At 44.1% G+C, this 25784-nt stretch overlaps 5 protein-coding genes and 1 pseudogene across 6 annotated transcripts; 4 read left to right on the top strand and 2 right to left on the bottom strand.

Moving 5' to 3' along the window:
- Positions 1-26: 26 nt before the first annotated feature.
- On the bottom strand, positions 27-2450 carry psme3 (proteasome activator subunit 3). The gene is made up of 10 exons (XM_049760123.1): positions 2284-2450; positions 1880-1912; positions 1732-1794; positions 1520-1624; positions 1393-1441; positions 1218-1336; positions 1010-1146; positions 884-938; positions 715-801; positions 27-654 (listed from the first exon to the last, which is right to left on the bottom strand). Exons 1-10 carry the CDS (start codon positions 2323-2325, stop codon positions 574-576), a joined length of 771 nt encoding a protein of 256 aa, XP_049616080.1. The 5' UTR covers positions 2326-2450; the 3' UTR covers positions 27-573.
- A 59-nt stretch (positions 2451-2509) lies between these two features.
- On the top strand, positions 2510-8622 carry nbr1a (NBR1 autophagy cargo receptor a). Its single transcript, XM_049760120.2, has 22 exons — positions 2510-2744; positions 2981-3043; positions 3127-3145; positions 3271-3293; positions 3667-3849; positions 4160-4237; positions 4307-4566; positions 4637-4756; positions 4823-5113; positions 5458-5617; positions 5927-6175; positions 6240-6356; positions 6419-6494; positions 6589-6690; positions 6761-6946; positions 7066-7155; positions 7244-7329; positions 7408-7790; positions 7864-7940; positions 8061-8148; positions 8224-8323; positions 8387-8622. Exons 1-22 carry the CDS (start codon positions 2643-2645, stop codon positions 8576-8578), a joined length of 3045 nt encoding a protein of 1014 aa, XP_049616077.1. The 5' UTR covers positions 2510-2642; the 3' UTR covers positions 8579-8622.
- A 1145-nt stretch (positions 8623-9767) lies between these two features.
- tmem106a (transmembrane protein 106A) lies at positions 9768-12800 on the top strand. Of its 2 annotated transcripts, none has more exons than XM_049760126.2 (8): positions 9768-9982; positions 10950-11125; positions 11251-11314; positions 11387-11540; positions 11800-11940; positions 12008-12051; positions 12120-12173; positions 12238-12800. In XM_049760126.2, exons 2-8 carry the CDS (start codon positions 10969-10971, stop codon positions 12344-12346), a joined length of 723 nt encoding a protein of 240 aa, XP_049616083.1. In that variant the 5' UTR covers positions 9768-9982; positions 10950-10968; the 3' UTR covers positions 12347-12800. The 2 variants fall into 2 exon arrangements, with proteins under 2 accessions (XP_049616083.1, XP_049616082.1); XM_049760125.2 differs by having other exon boundaries at positions 9770-9982; positions 10944-11125.
- Positions 12801-13210: 410 nt separating this feature from the next.
- Positions 13211-15814, bottom strand: LOC125991427 (macrophage mannose receptor 1-like). The gene is made up of 9 exons (XM_049759316.1): positions 15663-15814; positions 14871-15059; positions 14689-14771; positions 14390-14516; positions 14284-14310; positions 14042-14209; positions 13791-13907; positions 13599-13703; positions 13211-13523 (listed from the first exon to the last, which is right to left on the bottom strand). Exons 1-9 carry the CDS (start codon positions 15754-15756, stop codon positions 13504-13506), a joined length of 930 nt encoding a protein of 309 aa, XP_049615273.1. The 5' UTR covers positions 15757-15814; the 3' UTR covers positions 13211-13503.
- A 1312-nt stretch (positions 15815-17126) lies between these two features.
- LOC125991447 (E3 ubiquitin-protein ligase TRIM39-like) lies at positions 17127-18776 on the top strand (annotated as a pseudogene).
- Positions 18777-19554: 778 nt separating this feature from the next.
- Positions 19555-22000, top strand: arl4d (ADP-ribosylation factor-like 4D). Its single transcript, XM_049760167.2, has 2 exons — positions 19555-19798; positions 20419-22000. The coding sequence occupies exon 2, from the start codon at positions 20503-20505 to the stop codon at positions 21106-21108; it is 606 nt and encodes a 201-aa protein (XP_049616124.1). The 5' UTR covers positions 19555-19798; positions 20419-20502; the 3' UTR covers positions 21109-22000.
- The last annotated feature ends 3784 nt before the right edge of the window (positions 22001-25784 follow it).

Here is a 25784-nt window from a genome sequence, read left to right as displayed (position 1 = left end):
GAAAAACAAGAATCTTACAAGAAATGTGTTTTTAGAAAAAATGTATTTTATTGAGGGAAAATGGTGTCATGTGATGAGAACAATTATTTTCAGGGCGTTAACTTAATGTTCTTTTAAGTCCTTTAACTTGTCTACGCCACACTGGCGCCTACAGGCCAAAGCCTGTACTGCAACACGAAGCAGCTGGAAATAAAATCCCACATTACTTAAAAAACAAAAATATTCAATAAGATCAATATTTTAATGAGGAGAATTTTTTTCCTGAACCTAAAAGCTGACTGCACGACACAATATTCCTCGTTAGCCACTGCTCAGACAAAGAAAAGTTGTTCTGGAACCTTCATGTAAGCGCTACAAATCAAACCACTCCAACGTTCTCAAATTAAAAAAAGGTGCACTCGTGTGTAGAATGCGACTTCCCGAGCATTTGAGCTCGTTAAAACTGGGGGGGGGAAAGTCTCACATTTAAAAAAAAAAAAAAAAAAAAGGTGTGGCGTCCATCTGCATGTACGGGCTTTGCTTGATTGTATTGAAATGACGGAAGGAAGGTGCGTGCTTGCAGTTTGGCAGCGCTCAGTACAAAGCTTCGGCGTTACTGCTCCGAGGCCTTTTGATCTTCTCGATGTTCTTCAGAATCATGTCGTGTAACGCCACCTGCAAAACAAACGAGGCGTGAGCATCCTAAAATATCCGGCCCATATCGAGAAGACGTACGTATTGATTTCGAAGCTCCGATACGATGATCTTCAGACTGATGTATTCCTTTTCGTCGATCTCGGTTACCGTGCGCCGATAGTCCTCCTGGAAAACAATATATTTATTATTATTATTATTGCGCTCGTCTGAGCTAAAATTACTTTCACTGATTTACAAAAAGACTCACCACGTGAGGATATTTTGCTATTTTGGAAACCAGCTTCGCTCGAGTGATGTAGTATCTGCAACGAGATGAGACAAAAGTGTTAAGTTAAAGATGCTAAAAGAATTCATCGGTAGTGACGAGAACGACCTGGATATCTGGTCGAGGTAAGAGGCCGCCTCGCCTTCCACCGTCCTCAGCTCGGCCACAGTCTCCTCCTGGATCGACACCCCAAAGTTGTTGCCGTCTTCTATCCTTGGAATGAGCAGCTGCACCCACATTTTGACCTGCGTGGGACGAGAACGTGAAGCTCGCTGACTCCTCGAGTACCTGTCGTTTTCTTTTCATTGCCGCTCACCGTGTTGCATTTTTCGATGAGCGTTCGGATCTCCGGTTTGACTTTTTCAATGAGATCCACCAGGTTGCCGTTGCTCTTCATCATTCCGCCTGGCATGACGAAGACCTTGGTGCCGGTCACTGAATGGGAGAAGAGGAATTAAGTGGCGGGACATTTTTCTCCGTGTGGAACTCACCCTTGTCCTCGACATCTCCGTCATCCAGCTTTCTCTTTTTGGCATTTTGCTGAAACGACACGGATGTGAGAAAGGTCAACGACAAGTTCGTCACTGGTGATGATGTCACAGTTTATTGGAGGCTCACCGAATCAAGTCCATCGTGGAGGTTGGAGAGCAGGATGGGGTCGGGCACTGTCAGGTTGATGTCTGAGTGGATCTCCTTCAGCTCGACAATGTTTATGATTGGCTCCTGCACGCAAAAAGATCCAGTCAGATGTTAAGTCACAAGAAGAATCTGATGGCTTCCATGTTAGTTTGGATTTTTTTTAAATGGATAAAAGTTTAATAATTACTAACCTTGAGGAATTGATCGAGCTCCAGTAACTTCTTGGGGAAAAAACTTGCAACTAGGTTTTCTGCCTAATGAAAAGAAAGTTAAGAATTTTGTGACAATCGGAATAAAATGAGTTTCTGCTGATTGATGCTCTGGTGAATTCATACTTACCTCTGCAGTGATACGTTCTCTGAATGCATCAACCTGAACACACAAAAAAGTCTTTTTTACTGATTTTATAGGATTGTAGGAAAGATGACCCATTCATGTCCCCTACGTCTGCTCCATTAGGCTAACTCGGTAGCCATCCAAGATGGCCTTTTTCTCCACATGCGTTCCTAAACATTAATTACACTTCCGACCCGGTGAGTGGCGTAAAAATCTCTAGATCACGTTATGCGCTTCGCTGGTGAAATCATGATAAATCCTTGGAAGCGTTGACGGTTGTGTTGGAGTGAACGGGAAACAAGCCGGCTAGCATGGCCCGATCATTCACATCATGCTAGTAAAAATGAAGCTAACGCGCAATAGCAAACTTAAAGCTTTATGTGGACTTTCTGCAGGCGAGATCGTACCTTAGTTTTGATTTCATTATCCACTTTGAGCAGTGAAGACATTTTATGCTGTCAGATAGGCGATGAGCGATCGTCCAAACAGCATTAAATGGACTTGGAGGGGGGGAAACGTGTGGCTTTACAGCTTGCCAGCCACACTTGGTTGAGCGTATTGATGACGACATTAGAACGCGACAATCCTGAGGAGGGGGGTGTTGTTGCAAGTGCGCATGCGCATAATACGTCACTGTATTTTTCTCGACGCAGCTGACGATGTAAACAAGAGAAGACAGTCGAGCGCAACAGGGAAATCGAGCTCACCGGCGACAACTCGAATTCAAAGACACTTTTTCGGGGGGTGGGCTCGCGATCGGCCCGAAATGGGGCTCCCTGTTACTATAAAAGTCAATTTTAGAGGGAACGTCAAGAGATTCCTGGCAGGCGACCTGGACAAGCTGGAGTGGAGCTCGGTGGAAGCCTGGGTGAGCTGCTAGCCGAGCGTGTTGGCGCAGTTCGGGGAGAACAAGGCCCAGACGTGGCCTACCCTTGAAAGTAGCCACATTAAACCGCGCGATGTTTTAATCGGACACTTTTTTAAAAAGTAGTCATCGTACGGGAAACGCAAGCGAGATTTTAAGTTGTAGCAAAGCTGCAAAGGTCGAGGTTTGCATTTTAGCAGCTAACGGATGGTGATCAAATATGTCTGCTTTCATCCCAGATTAAAGCGTCATTCGGAATTAACCACTTTCAAGTCAAGTACTTTGATGAGGACAGCGAAGAGGTAATCATATTGATTTGACACGTGATACCACTGATTGTCTTTTTAAATGATTTCCTCAAATCTCTTCCTCTTTATTTCTTTAGATTTGCATCAATAGTCAAGGTGAGAAATACTTGTTTCTTCCTCCAGAGCTGATCCATGTTGTTTAGAAAAATAAAATAGATGATGCAACGTGATGTATTATTTTGCCTTTCAAATCACTAAGAATGTTGTTGTTGTTATTTCAGACGAGTACGAGGAAGCCATTAAGGTACTGCTGATTTTACTGCTTTTATTGTTATTAATGTATTGTTATAATTATCTGATAGAAAATTGAAAAGTAGTATAATAGACAAGAATGATGTTGTGGCGGATGTCATGGCATCACTGAAAGATGTCATTCTTTTATGATCTCTAGCATAAGGGCTGGTCGAATGTTTGATTTTATTAAAATGATTTGTCACTGTGTTTTTATAAATGTATTTTTGGAAAATTAAGATTAGACCATGACAAAAATCTGTGATTTTTTTTTTTCTGTTGATGTTTGTTGCTAAGCATGATAAAGTTCATTCTTTTTTTTTTTTTTTTAAAACAAGTTCTATTGTTTACCGTGCGTCACCATGACTGTGCTTGTTTACGAGCAGAGTGCCGAGAAGCAAGGCAACCACCTCATCATGAACGTCTACAAGATGAAGGGACAGGCATGCGGTGGACCTCTGAAGACCGAGGTCAAGGAGCTGAAGGGGGACCTCCGACCGGCACCCCCTTACCCGTCGCGCGTCAAGACAGTCGAGAAGGGCACGCAGGTCACCCCGGAGCGAGAAGCTGTAAGGAACCAACGTGTTTTCACGTATGAGTCATAGGTCACCTCGTCAATGAATGACGTGTGTGACATTGCAAAACTGTAAACATGAAAATGAGCTATCGTAATTAATGAAAACACTAAAACAAATTTGAACCAACAAAAAAGTCATTAATGTCCACGTCTTCAACTCTGTGTCCATCTTTGCTGTATGCCGACCAGTTTTTCCACTTTGTGAGGCTGTTGCGTGAGTGTATTTTGCTGAATAGTCACAAGGTGTGTTCACATGTGCATGTTTGTCGACCGTCTTGGCTGAAGTTTGCTTTGGTCCTCAGGTTACTGCCAAGGACAACAAGGGGTCCAAAGCAGAAGATGAGCCTCCTCCCATGTGGTTCAGATCCTACATGGAGAAGGTAAAGGTGGTCCTCACGTTATATTTACCGTTCCCCTTTCACCCTGGCGCTAATGTCCTTGCTCCTCAGTTTAAAGATGAAGTGGTGAAGGAAGTAGTTGAGCGCATGTGCAGCGACTTCTCCGGCCAGTGTTGTACGCATAAGTCTCCTGCACCGCCGCCTGAGGTCAGTGGGCCCAGTTGTGCTCCAGTCATGGGGCCCAGGCCAGGACCCCCCGCCACCACCGAGGAGCCCAAGCCGGGCCCGTCCACCTCCAGCGGGTCTCTTGGCTACACTCCAAACTGCAGCAGCTGCAACAAGCTCACCTCTGAAGGAGCCTACAAGTGCAGGTAGGAAGAGGAACCTCTGCACCACATCATTTCTCTGCTCATGTTGCCATTTTTTTTTTTTTCCTACCAGTGTTTGCCCATCCTGCATCCTGTGCGAGATGTGTCGCCACAGCCACGACCCCAGCCACAATCTCGTGAGAACCAAGACACCCCTGTCCATCCCCGAGCATGGAATGTCAGGAGAATTGAGGTAAGCAGCGACCATTGTTATTTAATTTTTTTTAATATATTAATAAAAGTCTGCCTGATCACACAGGTTCCCAAGGCGAGGAGACAGAACGGTGCGCAAGGCCGAGCGACAGCGCCTCAAAGCGGAAAGGAGGCAGCTGCGAGCCGAAGTGAAGGAAATCAAGAAGAAACTCAGACTGGAGAAGCGGGGCCTGCAGTGGAGCGGACCCTCCACCTCGGGCCGAGCCGCCGCCGCCCTGACTAACATGGCCTCCGCCTCCACCCAGGCCCCTGCCCCGCCACCCCTGCCCGCTGCATCAGACACAGCCTCAGGTCCCGCCCCTGCCCCGGTCCCCGACCCCCAGGCCTCCAGTCCAGAGTAAGCGCCGCCTGGGAGGGGCGTCCAACAAGTGCTGGGTACCTCAAATCCAGCATGGATGCAAAAAGTCTTTTTTTTTTTCTCCCCCCACGAAAATGCCACCTTTGTAATCTAGTCTGTATGAGTGTGTCGCTGGCTGCTCTGCGCTGGTGGGGAATTGTCGGAACTACCTCGGTGTGAAAACTGCTGCTGCTGCTGCTTCATAGATTTTCTAAGAGAAATGCTTTTGACCTGCCCGCACTCAAATCTGGGCCCCTGGCGTTTTTTTTTTTTAATGGTAGACAACAAAAAATGAGTGAGAACGCAGGGCTGTTTTCAACAATGCTCTGTACACTTGAAACTAGGGGACCCGGGGCCTCGCACGCCTCCTTGCTGCCCACTATGGCCGCCTTGTTTCTGGATGAAAATCTGCCGGACGGCACCCGTCTGGAGCCCGGCACCAAGTTCATCAAATACTGGAAGATGAGGAACTCGGGAACTATCAGCTGGACCCCCGAGACCAAGGTACCCCTCGTTTTCCATCTGCCCCTCCAGAGGACAGCCTTCACTCTTTGACCTACCACTTTGAGCTCCTTTTCTCCTCTTAACATTTTCTTGATCATCTAATCTACTCGCAAAAATTCGATTTCGGGTGAGATTTCAGGATGAACTGCTCCAGTTTTATACTGCGGAGTCTGTCTTGGGGCATTTTGGGGCTATGCTAAAGGTGGGAGGTGTCCGGTTTGAGTTGCGGATATTTTGACATCTCGCTTTGTGGACGTCCTGCTATTTTGTGTGTCCCATGTGTGTATATATGTGCGCGCGTGTGCCCAGCTGGTGTTCATGTGGGGTAACCTCGGCCTGGCATCGGAGGAGAGGAGGTCAGTGCCCGTCCCCTTGTTGCTGCCGGGCCAAGTGGGCGTGGTCAGCGTGACCTTTGTGGCGCCTGTGATGGAGGGCACGTACACCTCCCACTGGCGCCTGGCGCACCGCGGCCACCAGTTTGGGCCACGCGTGTGGTGCAGCATCGTGGTGGAGCCCGGCAACGGCCTCAACGCGCTTCAGCATCACCGGAAACGACTGGTGAGTCCTTCTGTTTTCTAAAACACCCGTAGTGTCACTAACGTTGCCAATTGTGCTTGTACAGAAGGAGCAGCTGAAGCCGGGGACGAAGGATGAGGAGGTCCGGTCCAAGGAGGGTTTGTGCGTGGACATTAGCCACAACGGCTTCTTCCTGCCTTACGTGGACCTGCTGACCGCTCAGGTGTGCACTTCACACACACACACAATAACAGATTGAATATGAACTCCCGCCCCTCCCTTCAGGATCTTTTGTCCTTTGAGTTGATGGATATCAACATTGTGCAGGAGTTGGAGAAGGTTCCTAACAACACTCCCGTGGGTAAGACCAGCAGAAACTGGAGTTTCCCCCCTCCATCACTGATCTAAACTTCATCTTAGGTGTGTTTTGAATTTGATTTTCTTCCCCCGCTTAGATCTGACGCCTTGTATTTCCCCTCTGCCTCATGATGCACCAATGCCGGAGAAGGCACCCACTGCGCAGATTAAAGACGACACACAAGTCCAAAAATTTTTTGGTAAGCAGCTAAAAGGGTCGATTTGGCGCTGTTGGTGTGCATATTTAGGAAGGATGTTTGGCATCTTCAGGAGGAAAACTTAAGCACCCGAGGGAGCACCCATGGGAGGCGGCGGCTCAGGACGAAGAGCACGAGGAGGAGATCAGCGGCGCTCAGTTCCTGTGCGAGACGGTCATGCGCTCCCTCACGCTGGAGGAGGCCCCCGACCACCGGCCGCTGCGCAGGAGCCAGCAACAAGCTGGCCGCCAAACGCACGGTGAGGAATCAAGTCAAGTCAAGTTTATTTGTATAGCCCTAAATCACAAACACTCTGCGTTAGCTACTTAACGACAGAAAAGAAGTCAAAGTGTTTCATGATTTTTTTTTTTTTTTCAGTTTCTTTCCTCTCACGTGGTCCACATTTCGGTCTTGAGAAGGAGCCGTCACCTGAGAACGGCGAGCAAGAAGGGCTGACAACACCGCAAGGTTGGGACAACAACTTTCCGTCCCAAAAACGCACCTGGAACAATCTGTGTCATGACGTGACGAGTATTTTCTGTTCTTCACACAAAAGCTGAGCTGGAACAGCAACACGACGACGAGGATGATGAAGATGAAGATGAAAATGCGAAGGATGACAGAGTGGATGACTGGGATGAGGTAACCTTCACCTTCAAAGTGCCTTTAGAATAAAAAATTGGCGCTCGGCATTTTTATTAATCATCTGACCTTCCTCAGGTGAGCAGCCAGACGTCGTCGTCCTCCTCCTGTGACGACTTCATCATCGTCCTCCCCGACTGCTTCGACATGAGTCGTCCGCTGGGGGAGTCCATGTACAGCTCGGCCATGTCGCAGCCCGACGCCGTCGTCACCGCCACGCTAGCCAGCCCCGAACCCTCGCGAGAGGAAGACTACGCCTCAGACGAGGGCGAGGACTCACCGCCGCCGGGAGAAGAAGGCGAGGAGCGGATGGAGGATGACAAGAACCTGGCGTGCGACGCTCCACCGTCGCCCCCCCTCGTCATCCACGGCAGCGTCAACCAAATGCTGTGCGCCTCGCAGACCCTGGACGCTGCCACGCTCACCCCGGAAGTGGTGCCCCCGCCCATCTACTCACCCAGGTGAGGCGTGCTTCCTCAACACAATCTTGATATTGCTTCTTGTCTCATGTTTTTGGTTTTTTTGCCTTTTCAGGTCAGAGGCTTTGTACCTCGCAGAAGACGCTTGTCACACAGTCGATGACTCGCACACGCCGAGGGTCCACGCCAACGGTGAGAGACAAAGAGTGAAAAGGAAATAATACGCCTCTGGTGATTTGCCGCGTCGGCAGAAAAGGCGCTCTTATCTAACACAAGCGTGTTGTTGTTCTTCTTCTTCCTTATTTTTTGCAGTTTCATCAGGTCTGTCCAGATCTGCTGGATCAGCATCCAGCGCCTTTGAGACGTACAACCCCAGACCCGGCAACGCGCTGCAGCCGAGGCGAGTCTACCTTCACCCTGCTCCTCTTCATCTTCATGACGTTTCATTATCACGGCTAACTTGCGTTCATTGCAGAGGTCAAGGAGGTCTCACCGAGGGCCTGGTCAAGGGGGCTCTCTCAGTGGCCGCATCTGCATACAAGGCTCTGTTTACTGCACCCAACTGTCCCATCCAGGTACATCACGTGGTCCTTCAACTTGCAGATCCAATCTGTTAACATGTCCTGTGGGCTCGACAGCGAGGCGTGGACCCGGCGGCCCGCCAGGACCCTTCCCTCATGGCCATGCTTTTGGAGATGGGCTTCCGAGACCGCCGTCTCAACCAGCGTCTTCTGCGCAAGCACGGCTACAACCTGCTGCACACTGTTAACGAGCTGGTGCAGAGGGCCGAGGACGCGCCGCCTGCACGCGCCGTCCAGGCACCCCACTGACAAAAAGGCGCTCCATGATGTCTTTTTTTTCCTCCCCCCCCCTCTCCCCACACTTCTTTTTATTCCTCTTCGATAATATGTCGAAACGTATTTAAAGGGTGAGCAGAGTATCGTTTGGACCAAGCGTGCTAGTGAAGAGCTGCTTGTAGATGATTCCGATTGGTGGTTAGCTTTATATGTGGGACGGAAATTGAAGTCTTAGTGTTTTTCTACGGACGTCTTCTTTTTTTGACGGGGCTCGTGCTAGCATCCCTTTTCCGCTGCATGGTATCAATTTCTGCTCAGACAGGGTTCCAAATACTGATTTTAGCTTAATTCATCTCTTTGGATCAAATTTGACTCCTTTACTGAACCGGGCTGGTACCTCTCGGTGGAAAAGCGATGGGACTCCTTTACTGAACCGGGCTGGTACCTCTCGGTGGAAAAGCGATGGGAGTACGAACAAACGCTTGAATGTTGGTAGAAAAAGTGCAAATAGCAACGCAACCCTTTTCTCCGTATAACCGTAGTCCACTTTGCCTAAACAATGCAATCTTTTTGTATCCAAGTACTGTTCTCTTTTAGACGTTGACGTGTGGAATGTATACAAAGAATATATACCTAAATCTATATTACCGCGGGAGTTTCGAGTGGTGTTCCGGTGGTCCGCTTGACGCCTTCTTACCGCGCTTTCACCAAAACCTAGCAAAGCTCGTATTAGCAACCTGAGATGTCTCTGCAAACAACACATTCCTCAAGCTCCAGTGGTACCAACACCTTTTATTATTGCCTTTTTCCTCATATAAGCTTCATCACTATTATTAGAGTTGCTTGTTCTACGCTGTGTGGTTTCGAAGCGGATTCCTATTCCTTTATTGGAGTGAGTGTGGTTTTGAGGTATCGTGCCGTCCGTGTTGTACTGACTGTCGAGTTCCGCTTGTCACATGTTTTGCAAACACTTTCACAACCCTTCTGCTGTAGATCCCCAAATAAAGAATTTGCACATGAATTGTATCTCACTGGTGTGTTTTGGGATTTATTTTTTTATCGGTGGACTTATTTTTGAAAATATTACTTGAAACAGGGCTGCAAAATGACCATGCTGAGAAATGAAACTGAATTGAAGGGAAATGATTTTGCATGAGTCATCACTGTAGGGATGTAGTACACACTTTTGCCGCTAGATGGCAGTGTAGATCTGCACGTGAAGAAGGCGGAAGTGGTCCGCCCACGTTTAATTTGTTTATAGCAAGAATGACACGACACGAAGGTCAACACGAAATAAGAGTTTAAACGTCGAAGGAAAGTTCCTGAGATTTTGGCGCTTAAAAGGTTTTTTCTTTTTTGGGGAAATTGTGGGTTACAAAGTAGCTTGGAAAGAGAATGATATCTGCAGTTTGAAACGAAAGACTTCGCTGATTTTTGGTGAGTAGTTTTGACCCCCTCGATAAACACATTTCACTCTAGATAAGCTTAAAAAAAGTCAAAATGTTACAAAACTACACCAAACCTCTCATGTCGTTTGAAGCAATATTGCAAACGATCGGTGACATTTTGATTGCAAGCACAGGTGGAAGTGGTGCATTTGCAAAAAACAGCCAAGTCATGCAGTGAAATTTGCTAGTATTCAGAAATATTTTTTTTTCAAGATTAATACCAGAGTCTGTATTGTATTTTGTATATTTTTTGATTAATGCAAAAACATGTGCACAAAGCTGCAAACGTTTAACAAAACTAAACGTGTACGGGGCGGTGAGAAGACGCCCACAATTACCAGGAATGACGCAAAAAAATTAATACGAATAATTTTATTTCCTGTTCAAGCAGTAATCTACTTAGGACAGCATAATGCGTTCTGAAAAATTTAGAAAGAAAAAAAAAAAGTCAGAAATTAGATCGGGTAATGGCGGAGCGATACAGAGTGTTCAGGAAAGTGACGTATTTATTTGGGAGCCTGTTTAAAGTAGTTCCCGTCGCTCACAAACAAACAAACAAACAAACAAACAAATATAAATAAATAAATAGTTCCGACAGCTCAGCTAAGTTTCTTATTAATAAACAGTAATGTTCCAGATTTCTCAGTTTTGTGCCTATTCTATTGGAATTGAAATATAATGTGACATTATACGGTTAATTATTTGATAGCTTGGAAACAACTGTGATGAATGAAAATGAAAGTACAGAAACTGACAGCATATAAAATATAACATTCTTTGTGGCAGAATGAATATCTTTGTTAATGGGTTTATAAAAATCTACGTTGGATTATGACATCTCACAAAGGTGTTTTTATTGATTCTGTATGGTACATAGTCGTCCACTTGCATTTTTATTTCCAAAAATAAGGAGAATAAAAAGTCAGTAACCACTATTTTTATTTTTGAAGGGTTAGAGTGACCCAGCCAGGTGTCATGGTTCTGAGCAAGCGCACAAGCGGAAGTGGGGAGTCCAGTCCGGACGGGGAGACCGAGTCTGATACGTTGAAGGCGATTAAACATTTCCCACGCTACGGCTCCATCGTGGGCGATACCTGCCCCACCTGTCGGGGCACTGGACGAATTCCAAGAGGTTTGTTTCATGCTTAAAAATGAGTAAATTATGGAAAATGTAAAAACATGTCGCAGGATTGTTTTGAATTGTGAAAATATTATTTCTGTTCTGATAAAAGTGTCAATCTGGATGGTCGTTTTCAGGTCATCAAGACCAACTGGTTGCCGTAATCCCGTGCAATGATAAAAGACTCGAACCCAGACGCACGTAAGAGCAACCCAACACAAACGTGACTATCATATTATCACTTGTATGGTTAATATTGCCGTTCCACCGCAGGAAGCTGTACGTGTGCGTGTCCATGGCGCTGTGTCTCTTCCTCAGCTGCCTCATCCTCTTCTTTCTCTTCCCCCGGAGCATCACGCTGACCCCTGTGTCGGTGCTGTCCGTCGTGGTCTACTTCACTCCAGACTCAGTGCAAATGGAAGTCACGGTTAGCCATGCCCCAAATGACATCATCGTATATGCAACAACTCCAAAATGAACATCAACTTCCACTTTGCCAACACTTGTGTGTTATATAAAACTAAAATGCAAAATCGTAATTCATACGAATGAATGATTGGTGGCTTTTTGACTTTTACTGTATTGCATCCACATGACAGACTCCTGTAAAAGTGGACAAAGGTCAAAGTTCGCCTCTAAGACTTTTCCATTAAGGTGTTGTCCCCTTATTATTTTACATCCTTCAGAATCTCATCAGAGTCATCAACGACAACTTTGTTCCAGTCCAAATCATGGCGCTGGACGTCCAGGGTCTGATCTCCCGCGTGGTGGTGGGCAAAATCAAGCTGTCCAACATGACGGCCATCCCATCACGCTCGGACAAATCGGTAAATTAAAAAAGTCAAAATGTGTTTTTATTTCTATTTTAACTTTTGTTTTTCCCCACTTTGACAGTACACATATAAAATTGACCTGCCGGTTACCGATAAAGGCCTCAGGTGAGCGAATATTGAGATCTAGTGGTCTAACGTGGAGGTGATGTAACACAGTCAATGTCTTCTTCCAGTACTTATTGCCAGTCCACCGTGATCAAGATCCACACTTTATTCCTGGAGCTGCAGTAAGTGTTAAGGCCACACGAGGGCGCTCGTACTGCATCAGCTTTAATTAACTTTTGTTCCCAGGATGACCATGAACATCTCATATTTGTCCCACACCGAGCAGCTTTCCCTGGAGACCTTTGAGTACATCGACTGCGGCACCAACTCCACCATGCCGCATCCCGTCAGATAAACTTGAGCATTTTTTTTCTTCCTATTTGTATTTCAAGAGCGGTTTTCATGGGAGAACTCGGAGTATCGTTAGGTGTCCGGTGTGATTAGATGTGGATTAGATGAGCAGTAACCCCCCCCACCCCCCACCCCACTTCCTCACATCTGGGCTCTGTCGATTAAGATGTTATAAATGGGTACACCCTGCTTTGCTGTGACCAAAGATGCACCTTTGCGACACTTGAATGCAAGATTAATCTAAAGAAAAGATTTTTGCACTTTTTTTTAATGCACCAAGTCAATTTCAGCTTTGACACCTTGAAGGGAATAAAACTAATCCGAGTTTGTGTATGGAAATTGAAATGTCCAGTATTTAGCTGACTAACAGTATTTATGATCATTATTTTGATTGTGTTCACATGAAACTGTTCAATGTGCTTTTTTAATCACTGAATAAATTTAAATATTGAAATATACTTGTGCGTGACTTGGCTTTTTTTTTTCTAATTTACTGTTTGTATTGAAGATCTTTTTTTTTTACGTTTTAATTTTTCAGGATTTTTTTTCTCCCTAACTGACTAATTTACAAACTCAAGTGTTGCCAATGGTTATATTTGATGCAAAGATTTTCATTAATGGCACTATGGAGACGGTTAAAAAGAGCCCAATTTAATTGAATCTAATTATTGAGATGCTATTGAGAAGTTACCCGTTTGTAGCTTGAGTACTTGACAATTTTCAAGAGCATTAATCGGAATTGCATTGAAACAGCGACACTATGTGGCCATTCAGTAGAACTGCAGCTTCAGCATAAAAACACAATTTACGATTTTATTCCATTACCTCTTCAGTTATAAACTTTCTGATATCAAAGAAGCATCAAAAATTGCGTTATATTTTTATTTGCATCAACCTTTACATAAATAATTGGTTTTTGGAAAGAAAGAATCATTGGGTTACATAATCAAGCACAGAAAATATATTAATATTGTTTTCAAACGTTAAGAATAATTCAAAAGTCATAGTTTAAGCAGTCAAAAGCTCTATCGAAGCAGAATAGATAACATTTTAAAGGATGGAAGACTTGGCACGAGGCAAGTCCTACAGGTGATCTGCAGGACATAAATCAGCATGTTTTTGTTGTCTTCCATTTCAGAGTAACTTCCAGTCACGAGCCAGTCAATCTTGCGCTGCCTTTTCTGCCGGAGGACACCCAAAGATGGACGTGAGTCATCAGCATGCGGCAAGAACAAAGTGCAACATTACAATCTGACCTTTCTTGCAGATGAAGCCTTGAAAGTTGAAGCAGTTCTCTTCCTTCCAAACGCTTTGGCCAACGACGAAGGAAAGACAGCGGGAAGGAGGGTCGGACTCTCGCACTATGGTAAATATAGAAACAATCTTAAATTCTATATTTTCCCATATCATACCCAACAGATAATCCATAGGCCAGCCCTAACAAGAACCTGAACTCCAACGTATGTATGAGGGGGCCTGTAATCTGTTCCCCCACCAAAACTCTCCATTTTTGTTCTTGCCGTCCATCCACAGAGAGGTGCCGTTCCAGAACTCCTGAAGATAGTCTACAAAAGTCCATTATCATCAGGTCAAGAGTCGGCGGCGATACCGAGCAAAAAACAATCAAATTCCCGGGGGGAAAAAATTTGATACATTTTTAAAAAGCGACCTATATATGCCATTCACATGAAATTAGTACCGTGCAGGAAGGTTTGTTCTTTGAGATCAGTGATGCGGAGCAGGTTCCCGTTCTTCACATAGCACTTATGGTTCGCCTCGTCCCAAGTTGTCCAAATGTTGTTGTTGAACCAGTAACAGAAGTTGTTTGAGGGGTTGTTCACCCACCAACCGCATTCGTCACTCCAAACTTCAAACGATATACCATTTGAGGACAAAGTCGTACATGTCAGGAAATGTCTGCCGTCGTGTGCTATACATCACCTGTCTGATTTCGATTGGGTGTCTGGCCTTTTGGGTGGAGGAAGGAACAGTGCAGATCAAATGAGAGAACATTAGGAGATAGTTTAGGCGGTAAAGACTTCTGCACCTTTTTTACAGATGAAGGAATATTGATTGCTGCAATGGCAGTAGTGGAACCTATCAGGCATGGTCATCCCAAGACAATAGGGGACCACCATCTTCTCCAAGTTTAGACTGTAGTAAGGGTTTTCGTCCTGTTCAAAGGGTGGGTGAAAAGAACATTTCAAATTGGTAATAATGACAAAATGATTAAATCCCAAAGTTAGTTTTGTCTTTTTAAATTTTTGTTATAACTTCACTCAGGTTGTGAAAGCAATTTGGAATCTCTCGTTACCCTGTCTTTCAATATTTTGGGGTATCACTTACTGGCCATGTTCCATCACTGTATATTGCCTCCCTTCCCGTATACTTCTTCACTCCAAGCCAGGTGCTATTCGACTGCATGTGAGCTTCACAAAAAGAGAAAGAACATCATCTTAAAGTAGCTAACCTTGCGGATGAAACGGAATAATTCCCGACATTTAAGTGATGCTTATATTGGCGCTCACCTTTCACGAAGTTGGTTTCGTTAGCAGAGTGGAGGCTGAGCAAGTGACTATTCCTTGCTCTGCAGTAATTCTCAGCAGCCTCCCAGTCAGCTTTCAGGTTTTTATTGTCAAACTCAAAATAATAACAAAAATGATTGAACGCCACTTCATCAGGGTCGCACTTCTTTTCGAATGGGTCGGAGCTGATTGCTAAAGTTAGAAAACAAAAGGAGCTTTTAAGTGCATTTTCACAAATACCGCCACCTGGGCCCTACTATTTCTACTCCAAAAATGTACTTTGCTATCCACAAATTTAAAATATAGTCCAATTTATAATAATAATAATAATAATAATAATAATAATAATAATAATAATAATAATAATAATAATAATAATAATAATAATAATAATAATAAATGGGCGGCTCGGTGGCGCACTGGGTAGCACGTCCGCCTCACAGTTAGGAGGGTGTGGGTTCGATTCCACCTCCGGCCCTCCCTGTGTGGAGTTTGCATGTTCTCCCCGGGCCCGCGTGGGTTTTCTCCGGGCACTCCGGTTTCCTCCCACATTCCAAAAACATGCTTGGTAGGCCGATTGAAGACTCCAAATTGTCCCTAGGTGTGAGTGTGAGTGAGATTGGTTGTCTGTCTCTGTGTGCCCTGCGATTGGCTGGCAACCAGTTCAGGGTGTCCCCCGCCTACTGCCCGATGACGGCTGGGATAGGCTCCAGCGCGCCCGCGACCCCCGTGGGGACTAAGCGGTTCAGGAAATGGATGGATGGATAATAATAAATCCCGTATGGATTGACTCACCAGAAGTCGTGCGCAGGACAAGGTTAAGTAGCGCCTGCACAAAAAGCCATCGTGTTGCTTTTATTTTCAGTGTCCCATGGTTAAGGGCAGACATTGTCACCAGTTGGGATTACTAGCAAGTGATTTTTTTTTTTTTTTTTTGGCTCGAGGAGTCTGAGGAGTCAGCGAGGAACGCTCCAGACGTAAGGACGCTTTCCTCTGTCAACGCCAGACACGCTTGAGTTTAAAACCTCACGCGATGAGAGCCCATTAGGTCACAAAATTGCATAATTTAAAGGCAATACGCCCATGTCGTAATTAGTGAGAAATTGATAAAAAGATTTCGTCCAGCCTCTGACGTTACCACGTACATGTCGCGTGAAACAAATTACGAGCAACAAGAACGCAACATTGAGAAATGATAAAGGCGCATAAATAAGATAGATGCTCATTAACAATAACTTTTATGTTACTTTTTTGTGTTACGAAAACGTATTTTGAGCTATACCGAATAACTGTGCATTTTATTAGGTACAATTCAGGGCCGATTCTCCCAAATCTCATCATTGTTTGTGACGTCAGTCATTGACACTCCATTAGGTACACCATCATGCACCTAAATTATGTACGTGCACATATCTATGAACGAAAGCGTTTGAAAATATTGAAATTACTCAGGCAAAACACAGCTGGCAGTCATTGAAACTACAGCATAAAAATATCAACAAATGGTAATCATTTATAGAAGATAAAGATATTATGTATCCTAATAACAGTGATTTTCATTTTTTTATTTCTAAAATAAAAATATGATACTACACCAGACACAAATCCAACTAAAAACGGCGACATAAATATTTGTTTCGGATACGCAAAAATTGTCACTGACTGCATTTCTCATACTGGCCACGAGACGGCGACAGAGTGGTATGCAATCTGTACGCAGAGAAAATTATTGGCACATTTCTGTCACATAAAGAGAGATAATAATAGGATATGATATAATATTGAAAATCAAAATTAATGTCAGAGTTGTGCTTTGACGGCTTTATTAAAAAATAAACCCATGAAACAGGTCTGGACAAAAATAATGGTACCCTGATAAAGAGTGACGTTGCTGCGTTGCCATGGAAATTAGTAAATATGAATCTTTTTTCAAAGATAAAGAAAAAAATTTGCAAAAGTCCAAAATCGAAGTCATAACACAAACATATTTTCTCGTTGTATTTTAATCTATTGTATTTATTTGTATATTTTTCCCGTTTCAATTTTGTATTTCACTTTGATGAAAGTATAATTGATGTTTTACACAGACGTTCAATAAAAAAAAAAAAATAATTATAGCAACGGATGTCGCTCAGTGTTTTCGTCACTTCCGCTTTTGATGCGGCATGTCACGACTTTTCTACGTCACTCTTCGCGCCCCCCCCTTTGTAATTAGGCGGGAAGCAATAAGGGTAAGATGGCGCTTCCTTTCACCAGTTTACTACAATTTTTATTTTTTCAACTTGTAATGTGCTTTTGTTTCTTAAAAGTACAACACGGACACACACAGATATGAACATATACGCTACGCTTGTGTTACGGTGTTCAAGACCAGAAAAACTAATGGGGAAAGTTGTTTTTTAAAGATGGACGTCGCCGTCCAATATGGTGAAAGTTAGTTGTTTTTGCTACAAACATGTCGACGTAAATTTTCTACGTGTACTCCGATTTCCTCCCACGTAACGAAAACTCCAAATTGTCTAATTGTGAATATGAGTGATGAATGGATGAATTCCAAGCACCTGTACTGTAAATCAAAATGGTGGATATATCGTATGGAATTTTGAAACACAAGATTCGAGGATGAAGGATTTTTATTGCCTCCTTTTGTGGCCTGTGTCGAAGGTAATTTGTATTTATGGAAGATTTACCGTCAAGGATAACTAAAAACAAAACAATAGCTCATTTCAGTCGTGTCAAAATCTTATTAATGTATGATTTTTAGTGCTGAAATCGCGGAACATTTCAATCATTGTCAGAAAAATTCAACCAGAACCTTTCAAATACAAGTTGGAAAATGGAATTATTAAACAATGTGAAGGGCACATTTTTGTAAAGTGGCGGTCAGTGTTTTTTGTTTAGCTGTCGGGACACTTTCCAAGTGTGAATTGTGTTGCCATATTATTTTTTTCCCCTGTATATAACTGGTAATTAAAATAATTCGTGTGATTACAGAAATTCATGTGTTGTATGGCTGAAGAAAAAGCCCACATTCAAAGCTGGGAAACTGAGTTTGTCTTCACAAAGGACCATGATGAGGAGAGTCCAAGAAGATTTCCACTGCCTGTCAGGAACTTTAAAGATCCTGTCATACTGCCATGTCTTCACAGCATCTGTCCGAAATGTCTGAAGCAGTGGTCGGAGGAAAAATGAAATGGAGTGTGTCCAGTCTGTAGAAGAAGATGCTACTCCATGGATTGACTTCCCAACTTGGCACTGAGGAATGGACATCTGCAGCTTACATGAAGAGAAACTGAAACTTGTCTGTTTAGCCCATCGGGGCTCTGTGTGCCTCATCAGCTGAGATGCAAAAATCCACACTGTCCCCTCGAAGTTCTCCAATATCTCAAAGAGACAATCCAGTAAGCACTTAAGGATGCAAAGAAAAAAAAGGGACATTACACGAACATTAGAGATGGCTGGAGTGAACAAGAAGCATACATCAAGGTGCAAAGGTGTTGAAAAGGAAAATTAGGAAGAAGTATGAGGAGCTTCATCACTTTCTGCAGGTTGAGGAGGAAGTCAAGTTGTCTGCTGTGAAGGGAGGAAAAGTGGAAGAAAAGTCAGATTCTCAAGGAGAAGATTGAAGCTCTCAACAGAGAAATGGTTGGTTGCCCTCTCGCATTTCCTTGATGAAGAACTTCCAGACTGCAATGAGCAGAATCCAACTGGTGCCTGACGAGCCCGAGTGGCCCTCAAGAGCTCTGCCGAATAAAGCCAAACAACCTCAAGTTCATCCAAACAACCTCAAGTTCATCATGGTGGAACAAATGAAAGAGATGGTCGCCTACATTCAGCGCAATTCTGGACCGAAACACGGCCAGACCACCACTTGGTCCGGCCGATCATCTGACCAGTGCGAGTCGGTGAGCAACCTCCAAAGATCCCAAAGAGGACAGACATCTGGGATGTTGAGGTGAGAGACAACACAGACGTGCTGACCCAAATATTGCCCATATTCATATTTTTTGTAGTTTCTTCACTTTTGTATTTTTAATTATCTAACATGAAGATCAGACAAAAAACTCAGAGGAAAATGCAGTTTTTAAATGATTTGATTTAGGTGACTAGTTATACAAAACAACCTGGCCTTGTGAGAAAAAGTACTGACTCTCATCAAACATGTCTTTTTTTTTTTTTTTTTTAAACATGACATTTGTCACATCCCTATTAATTCGAAATTCGTAAATTATTTCTAATAATATGCAAGCGTGTATGGATGAAAACTACTAGTGAGGTAAGACGTCTTCCTGTAAGATAAGATGATCCTTTGCAAGATTTTACTTTGTTTTTGAAAAGCAGTTCTTTAATTTTGAGTGATATATGTTTTAGAAAAATATTTTGCAATTTTGTGTGATATAATTACCCTTTTAGGCATTCTTGTGTACACATTTAATTCTGCCAAGTTTATTGTTGTGTGCAATGGTTACCACTAGGTGTCACTAGTTATCCATCCAAACTAACGACTTGGTTTGTACCGAATGAAAAAGTATCAGTGTCATCGAATGCCGATTAAATGAAACAAATTTGCATGTAGTTTAAGATTGCACGAAAAACGTTAGCAATTGTGTCCACACAAAGTGTCCTATGACGCATTTAAACGAGATAAATGCCAGAAAAGACGCCACAAAGCGCGCATTCGTGAGTTCTCTGATGTGGCGTGACGTCACCACGGCTCTTGAGTGGATTGCGTTCGTGGCGGCGGCGGCCGAGAAGTGAGCGACTCAGTGTTGCTCGTGGACCACCGCGGCAGGGTAATCCAGCCGTGTTTTGATGACTAAGTGCAACATGGATGCGTTTGAAGACATTTATGTCCTTGCGCACGTTGGCAAGTCATACTTATGCCTGGCGATGCGTTCACGGGCTTGAAGAAGAGAGAGACCTCGTTCAAGGTACGTACTGAACGCTAAATGTTTATTGCTTAATGTTCATGTTTTTAGCCATGTAATAATTGTATGCATGTTTGCATTGATTTAATTTTAAACCTAAACCCGGACTGCCATTAAAACCTGACTAGACGTTTATTACTTGCGTGCATGCATAACTCAGTTTTTGTAGCGCTGTCAGCGTTTTGAAATAAATGCGTATAAACAAGCAGTAGAGGGGTTTTGATGGAAATCAGGATGTCAACAACCGGATTAAAGCATCATTGCCATCTGCATGCATGGATGCATTCAGTCCAGTGCTGCAGTGAAATTAACGTGTGAGGTTGAACATCCTTTTAAGAGGATTAGTTTTGGTAAATGAGACACCGGACGCCTCAATTAACTTGCTATTGACTCTCGCAAAGGAGTATTGTATTATCTGCTAGTCCATCATGTCACTAGCATAGCTAGGTGAACAAAGATGCAAATAGTTGTACTGCGTTATGTATATATATATTTTAATTGATTTATAAATTGTACATAAATTATCATTTTTGGACTAATTTGAGAAATGTTCATTCACTGTCATATCTCTTGTGTTTATTTGTGGACCTTTTAAGCACTTTCTATCTTTATTTTTTGCTAAGGTTGGTGATCCCATCTGACATGCAGACCTTGTAACAAAAGCACAAGGGGATCAAACTAGGAGTCCTCACGGAAGCCACAGAGTTATGGGTAACTTCCTGAGTGACATGCCGCCTCCCGGCTCCTTCCTGCCTGGCTTCAAGTGCCTCCATGTTGTAGTGATCGGGCTGGACTCAGCTGGAAAGACCTCTCTGCTGTATCGGCTGAAGCTGAAGGAGTTTGTGGAAACCATCCCCACGAAAGGCTTCAACACAGAGAAGGTGAAGGTATCGGTGGGTGGTTCCCGAGCCGTCACCTTCCACGTGTGGGACGTGGGCGGCCAGGAGAAGTTGCGGCCGCTGTGGAAGTCTTATACAAGGCGCACCGACGGCCTGGTGTTTGTGGTGGACGCCGCCGAAGCCGAGCGCATGGAGGAGGCCAAAGTGGAGCTCCACAAGATCAGCCGCAGCTCGGAGAACCAGGGTGTGCCCGTCCTGATCTTGGCCAACAAGCAGGACCTGGACACGGCACTATCTGTAGGCCAGGTGGAAAAGCTGCTGGGTGTGCAGGAATTGAGTGCTGGAACGTTACGCCACGTGCATAGCTGCAGCGCGGTGGACGGTCGTGGCGTGCAGCAGGGCCTGGAGAAACTTTACGACATGATTCTCAGGAGGAAGAAGATGGTCAAGCACAGCAGGGGGAGGAAGAGATGAAAAGCATGGAGTAAGGCTGAGGAAGATCACGACATTGACTGGTGGCAGCAAGAAGCACAGTTCCACTCGCAGAAGAAGATTAATTACAGTCATCGGAAAAAGCTGCAATCACAACCCAATTTAATAACTAATGTCAAACTCAATTTGCAACATTGCCCTTAAAATGGTGTGGTCTAGTCTCTTCCACGAATAACCCTGGCAAATTTTGGCTCCACCCCGACACACAAAGGTCAGAAAGAACAGCCGTGATGCATCACTAACATATTTGCATGACACCAATTACTACTTTCCTATTATCCAGGGCTTTGCCCCTATCCTAAGGCATCTTTCCATGACAAATATAAAACTTTGTCTGGAAGTCATGTAAAGGCAACTTTTTTGATAGGTTCCAATAAAAAAAATAAGTGAATAGGCGCTTTCATAGCATTGGTCTTCCCTAAGTAGTTTTTCTCCAGTAGTTTTTTTTTTTTTTAAACAAAACTAATAAACCTACGAAGCTAGGTGAGTACGTTTGTATTCCTCTGGCAGCATGATGACTGAATACAAGATAATTGTTAACATATTTCCAATCTGCCAGACCAAATGAACTCAATTTTGAGCCGCAATAAGTAATTGATAACCTAGCTCACAAAAAAAAGTCAACTATTTTGATAATGTAGTTAATATTTTCTGGTCTCCTTGGCTAGCAAGCTTTTAGTGACATTTTTATAGACTTCACCAAGTGAGTCATGTAGAAAATGTTTTTAACCATCTTGCTGTTTGTTCTGCAATGTACAAAAACTCTTTAGCGCCCGTTTGTGGTCATGCGATAGGAATGCCACGACGAAGAGAACATAGAATCTGTTTGCTTTTGTAACCCTGGTGAATGAATAAATCAAAGCACCACACTTGAGACATTGTCATCTTTTCTGCAAGTGCATATGCACATGCGGTGATCGATCCTTCAATCAATACTGAAACCAATCCACAGCTGGTGTGAAGACAAAAAATTTTAAGGTGTGGAAGCATCGGGCATATTGACATATTTTCTAATTTAATTCAATTTGCTTTGCCACAACTGCGGTATGCAACAAAGCCTAATAACAGCAGTACATTGTTAAGCCGTGTATTTTTGTGTGTCTGTGTATTCTTGCGCCGCATAAAAAGGCAGTGGGTAATGACTTCAAATTCGTCCTTGGCAATTTTGCACTTGGACTTGTGCGACCTCCATGTCCAAACTACCTGCCTCTGCAAGCTCATTAAAAAAACAAAAGTTTCTCAAGGATGTCTTTAGCACAATCGTCCCTACACGGCATCTGGCCCGCTGACTTCATTAGCATTGTAATGTAGCAGCAGCAGACCACAGATACTGTGGAAGTGTCAATCAGCCCAGAACACACACTGTGACTGTGGACTACTTTCTAGGAAGTCTTAATTCTCTTTTAGTGCCCTGTCGTTAAGTGATCCATATTCAGTATTTCTGTTTTGACATATTGCCAAAACCACTTGGGGTGGATTCTGGCTCACTCAAGATAACGAAAATGGATACATTTGGTGTAAGCTACAGTGAGTTGTACCAACCTCACACTGAGCATGTGACTGACTGCATTCCCGTATCGCAATCATGGTTCCCTCCCCTGCGGAGGCAAACTGATCATTGTCTCCTCTGCACAGTCTTTGCTTTGTTTTGCATAGTTTACTTTTCAGGCCCTCCCGTTGTTTCTTACCTCGCAGTCTTGACAAGATCCACAGCAGGTAGGCAGAAGGTTTAGGTTGTGGAAGGATCCCTTGAATTATTGGACGCAAAGCAGAGAGCTCATCTCTGGGCTTTCAAATGAAATGGGGTCTGGTTCTCAGCATGTTATCCCAGTACTCAGTCTTGTTCATTATTTCTGAAGTTAGGGATATTTTCCAAACTACCATGTATACCATTGGGTCACTCCCAAGTCTTTGTGACACATTGTGGTACTGTTCTCAACCACAAATTTTGAGAGAGAACTAGTTACCCCGGTGTCTTTGGACCTCAGTTGTTATCACAGTGTCTTCAAATCCCCACACCGTCTTGCACTGATTACAAAGAAACAATCTCTGGAAGAACCACGAATCACTGACCCATGTTGATCCCAAATCTTTCACTCAGTGGGGTGTCTCTGAAGGCCATGTTCAGGAAAAACAGGCCCTGTAGCTTTTGGCGTAATCTTCCTCAAAGTCCACATGATGAAATACAGACCCCAGCACCTCGTAACGCCCCTTAACAGGCGTGAGACATAATTTTCTATCACCCCGGCAACCTGACTTCATCAGTCCCCGAAGGGCGATGAAGGGGTCAAAATGCTTTTGTGGCAGTATGTCCGATCCAGCAGAGGTTACCAAGGGGGCATGGAGATTATTAGAGGAGAAGATCAATACCGGAGTCATGAGATCTGTTGACCCTTTTGTTCGTATTCACTGTCCATGTTGGTAGGGTCACGTGATGACCGTGTCTCAAATTTCTCACACCCTTTGAGGAGCTCCGGAATTGTGAGGAAGGTCATCTTTGCCGGACGTAAAGGGTCCGCAAAAGGTTGAAAAGGAACAGTGTTTGTGGGGGGTGCTGGATTACTAGCTCGAGCTTTTATCCCTCATAGATCGTAAAGCTGCCACTTGGCTCCCATTTAAGAGGTTTGTCCGCCTGATTGAAGGGTGGCGGGGAAGGGATTGGGAGTGAAAGCGAAGCTCGACTTTATCGGCAGTCTTTCGGTGACTTTAGCGTGACATTGTCACCTCTCTACTGCCATATGGCTTCAACTTTTTTTTATTCATCTATAAAAAGGACATTCATTTTTATTTATGAATATAAATAGAATGCAGACTCCAAAAGCATGTCGTTCTTTGCTTCAGGGAAGCACGTGAAAACGATGCACTCGGATGAAAACTTACCCGTTGTCCAGCTGCAGGGTTGAAACATGACTTCATGGATGACCTCATCCTTTGTCCTTGCACTGGGTGAATGTTGAGTCACGTTTCTGATGTACTGATGAAGTGATGCTCTATCAACCGATTTTGGAACATCTGGCAGTGTGTTTTCTTTGGAAACGATTCATCCTGTTAGGATTACGCATGCAGGCTTTGTCACCTCAAGTCGATCAAATCCAGAAATGAAGACACATACTACAAAGATTACTAAATTCAAAGCCGAGTCAACTTTAATCTTTGCACGTGGTCTTTGTTGACACAATGTCCCGCATAGACGAGCCTGATCCAAACTCAGCGAAAAGGTGAGACCCCAGCTGAGGAGGTTGCTCGGATCTCGGTTGGATGTGGGGACAGCTGCATAAGACGGCCTCATGTTTTTATTCACCTTGTGAAAGGAGTGAGGACATGTCACATGGTGTCAACACCAACCATGCAAGCTTTTCTCAGGAATCATGACCCTAAAAACATGTTTATGACTTTCACCTGTCTTGTAATCCCAATCCGAGAAACTCTTTCAGTCTTCTGTGTGCTTTTTGGATCTACCATGAAAGCCACTTTTCATCCTCTTCCTCAAAATATTGCCCAACCCAAGACCGTTACAAAAAACGTTGGCCATGAGACCGAACACGATAATCACCATGGCCTGTTTCGGTTGTACCCTCACAACTTGGAATGAGCAAACGTCACGCCTTTCTGAAGAGGAACCCATGCAGAGCAGATCTGGTATTTCAGGCTTAATCATCCAAATGAGGCCACCATAGTGGCCTTTTTGTTTGTCCGCATCCAAGCTCGGCATTCCTTTTGTTTTGTCCATTCTCATGTTGTTGTATCAAAGATGGCACTGTGTGTAGAGTCCTCTTAGGCCCCCCAGACCAAAAAGACTGAATTCGAAGGCACCGAGCTAGCATCCATGACGATAATGAGATCGAGGAAGAACCAAGGGTGCACGGAGATGCCTGCATTGTGTCCTTGTGGCCTTTATTTTAATCCTCCTTATGTTGCCTCCAATGATCTGTGGCAAAAACAGCCTCCAGCCCTCTTTCATCAGGAACATATTAAACTCAGAGAAGTGTGAAGTTCTGTCAAGGTCACATTGCTCGTATAGGCAAATGATGCTTCATACTTTTTTTTAGTCCTACTAGAGCTGGGAACATCACAATTACGTCTTTGTTATGCCGCGGCAGGGGGAGGAACGCTTTATCACTTATCAGGATGTAATCTCCAGCCGCCGAGGTAAAGTAATATTTTCTCATCATCGCTGCCAGTCGCTGTCACGAGACAGCAGCTCGGTGGCGAAGGTGAAGCAGGAGGTAGAACGCGGGAGGCGCTCGGTTGCCTGGCAGTCGCGCTACGCTCGGGGCAAACATGACGTGAACTCCCCTGACAGCCTCAGCTGCTGCAGTGCAGGAGGAAGCGGCAGGAACAGATATACAATTACAGGTGCAATGACAAGTCTGCTTTTTCATTCTTGTACTGCAACATTGGACGGAATCCCCTATTGCCTCATGAGTTTTGGGTTGAAGGTCTAAGAAAAGCAAGTTGGTTGTAGTTTGTAGGTATAATGCGAAATTACTAATCTTTTTCACATGTGGCGCCTGGTACTGTGCATTCCTGACGTCAGGAAAGATTTTTTCGTGCAGTGTCAAGAGAGCTGCTTGTGTTGCCTCCAGATGCTCAAACCAAAACATTGGGTTCATGTTTTCATCTCAGAAGTAGGTTGCCTTCTCTAATCTGCCCAGTAA

The sequence above is a fragment of the Syngnathus scovelli genome, chromosome 21 (assembly GCF_024217435.2).
Source record: "Syngnathus scovelli strain Florida chromosome 21, RoL_Ssco_1.2, whole genome shotgun sequence".
Taxonomy (NCBI): Eukaryota; Metazoa; Chordata; class Actinopteri; order Syngnathiformes; family Syngnathidae; genus Syngnathus; species Syngnathus scovelli.
This window is presented reverse-complemented; position numbering and strand designations above follow the sequence as displayed.